The 2,326-nt window shown below is 48.8% G+C and overlaps 1 protein-coding gene across 1 annotated transcript in view; it reads right to left on the minus strand.

The window, feature by feature from the left end:
- Positions 1 to 1,760, minus strand: part of LOC103584255 (uroplakin-1b-like) — a gene marked incomplete at its 3' end in the record, with an annotated part of 3,454 nt that extends 1,694 nt beyond the window's left edge. Inside the window, exons 1-2 of the mRNA XM_008565325.1 lie at positions 1,751 to 1,760; positions 1,358 to 1,608 (exon numbers count right to left, since the gene is read on the minus strand). Of these exons, the coding sequence (XP_008563547.1) occupies positions 1,358 to 1,608; positions 1,751 to 1,760 (261 nt within the window). The remainder of the gene's footprint in view (positions 1 to 1,357; positions 1,609 to 1,750) is intronic.
- Between the last annotated feature and the right edge of the window lie 566 nt (positions 1,761 to 2,326).

Consider the following 2,326-nt stretch of genomic DNA (forward strand, 5'->3'; position numbering starts at 1 on the left):
TGAGAGTCTTAGTGTATCACGCATGATGTACAGTCTCATAAATCCCCTCTAACTGGGAGAAATTTTCTTTCTGGTTTGCTGAAATTTAAAATCAAAGAGGTCAGGAAAAGATGAACTGGCTGTTGTTGGATACCCGGTGTCCCTCCTGATGAGCATCCAGTTTCAGCAGGGGGAGCAGGCAGCCGCCAGGCACACAGCGATTCACCGGCCTTCTCCTCTCACACACGTGGCTGGCCCAAAGTGAGGCTGGGATGCGAGTGAAGGTGGTCTTTAGGGACACCTGCCTCTCCTCCTCCTTTTCCCTGCATGTCTTTCCTCACCCTCCCAAAGTGTGTACTTTTGCCCTGGAACTTACACTAAGAAACCAGAGAATGTGAATGTTCTGCATTATCTGGGTGCCAGGACAACGATAAACTCAAGGAAAAGCAAATCAACAAGCCCCCAAAGTTGCTGGACTTGTTCTGTAAAGGAAGAACTTGGGTCCTGCAGCATTTGGCTAGGAGAGTTATTGCAGGGGTGGGGACATGGCGGGGGGGGGCGATACCATCCCAGTACGGGAAACTGCTGCCCTGAGTGTGGGGCAGGGAGCGGGAGTCTAGGCCCAGCATCGAGATTTCTCAGCTCTGCTGACTGCAGATTTGCTTGTTTCAGCAAAAGCAGGGTGTGCTCTTGCTGTTTGTTGTTTGAGGCAAAGCCTCTGCATGTGTGCAGAGTCAGAACCTCCGCAGGCAGGTGCGAGCTGAAGGTGTGCTCTACACTGGTGATTATCTAGGTTTTCTAGGGTCCCTGAAAAGCAGAGTGAATGGTAATGTGAGAAGTGCGGGGCACCATACAAAATCATCAGCCTTGAAATAAAAAATCTTTGAAAAGGCATATGCTTTCTCTTAAAAATTCATGCGGATTTCGTATTTTATATCCTAATATATTAATGCCTGATTAATATTAAAATAATATTTTTTAAGCTACTTATTATCAAGAGAAAAAAGTATCTGACAAATAAGTTCTCACTATGTCTCTCCTGTGGCCTATGTAGCTCCTGGCTGTACCTGTTTAGCGCATGCAGACACCAGGTGGAGAAGCACAGATCTGGAAAATACTCAACAGGGTCACCCCCAGCCACCTCCCCTTTGGGTTCTCTGTTCGGGAATCTTCTGTACTTGCAATAGAGGAGGGCATCCATGCTCCAGGTGGACAATCTTTACTCCAGGGAGAGTCTTCCCCTCCTTCTCACCCCTCACCTGGCTCTCTCTGCTCCTACCTACCCCACTGAAAGCCAAAGGAATTGTGTTCAGTGAAGAAGAAACAACCCATCAAAACTAGTCCAGGGAGACAACTATAGAGAGTTTTAGGGTCTTACCACCAGAAGAATTTTCCTGTTGGACTTCATGATGCCTACAATGCCTAGAATGGACAGGCAGAAGAGGCAGATGCCAACAAACATGCCAATCCAGGCAGCCCCATAGATGTCGTCATTGTCAGTGGCTTCAAGCAGCGGGTAGAGGCTGTGTTGGTCAGATACGAAGAAGATACACTCTGCGGTCAGGGCGATGCCGCACATCTGAGGGAAGCCAAGGGTGGGTTCTGTCAGGCTGGCGGCCAGGAGCGCAGCTTTGGGAAAGGGAGTGGACAGGTGGGACGGGTAAGGGGACTGACTCCCCCTCACCCCCGCATAGGCTTTATGCAACTGACTTGAACTCTTCATTGCCAGAAAATCAAACAGCTACTTCCATCCTGCTAATTGGCTGCATACCTTCTTCCATGTCTCACTCTGTCTATCTGGGAAGAGACCCAGACAATTTCAGACCATCCATAACATCGCTAGGCCATGAACCACTCAGATGATGCCTTTCTATATTAAGATAATCCCCCCTGCCCCTGCCAACCCCAACCCCAACCCCACGGCCTCATTGCTTAAATTCCTGGGTGTAATATTTGAACTGGTCCTGGTCATGTTTATTGGTGACAGCTGGAAGAAACCTTGGTGGGTTCTCTATCCCAACACCTGTATTTTATAGATGAGGAAAGGTGGTGACTTGTCCAGAGTCACACAGGAAGTCAGAGGCAGAGCTGGGCCAAGAGCTAGCTCTCTTGACTCCCAAACAAGTGCTCTTCCTCCCCAGCACACCCCTGCTGCTTGGCTCTGAGCCATTCTCACATCCTGGTAGTGGCCTCTGTATGAAGAAAACAAGAAAATGCAAATACACGCCCCCATCAACTCTAACAGCAGGATCCCTTGGAAATCAAACCAAGGTGAAATAGGAAAGAAACACCAATGTGCATGTGGGAGGAGTGTTTGGACACTGACCATAGCTGACATGACTCCTTT

Source organism: Galeopterus variegatus, unplaced genomic scaffold (assembly GCF_000696425.1).
Source record: "Galeopterus variegatus unplaced genomic scaffold, G_variegatus-3.0.2 Scaffold48104, whole genome shotgun sequence".
In the NCBI taxonomy this organism is placed as follows: Eukaryota; Metazoa; Chordata; class Mammalia; order Dermoptera; family Cynocephalidae; genus Galeopterus; species Galeopterus variegatus.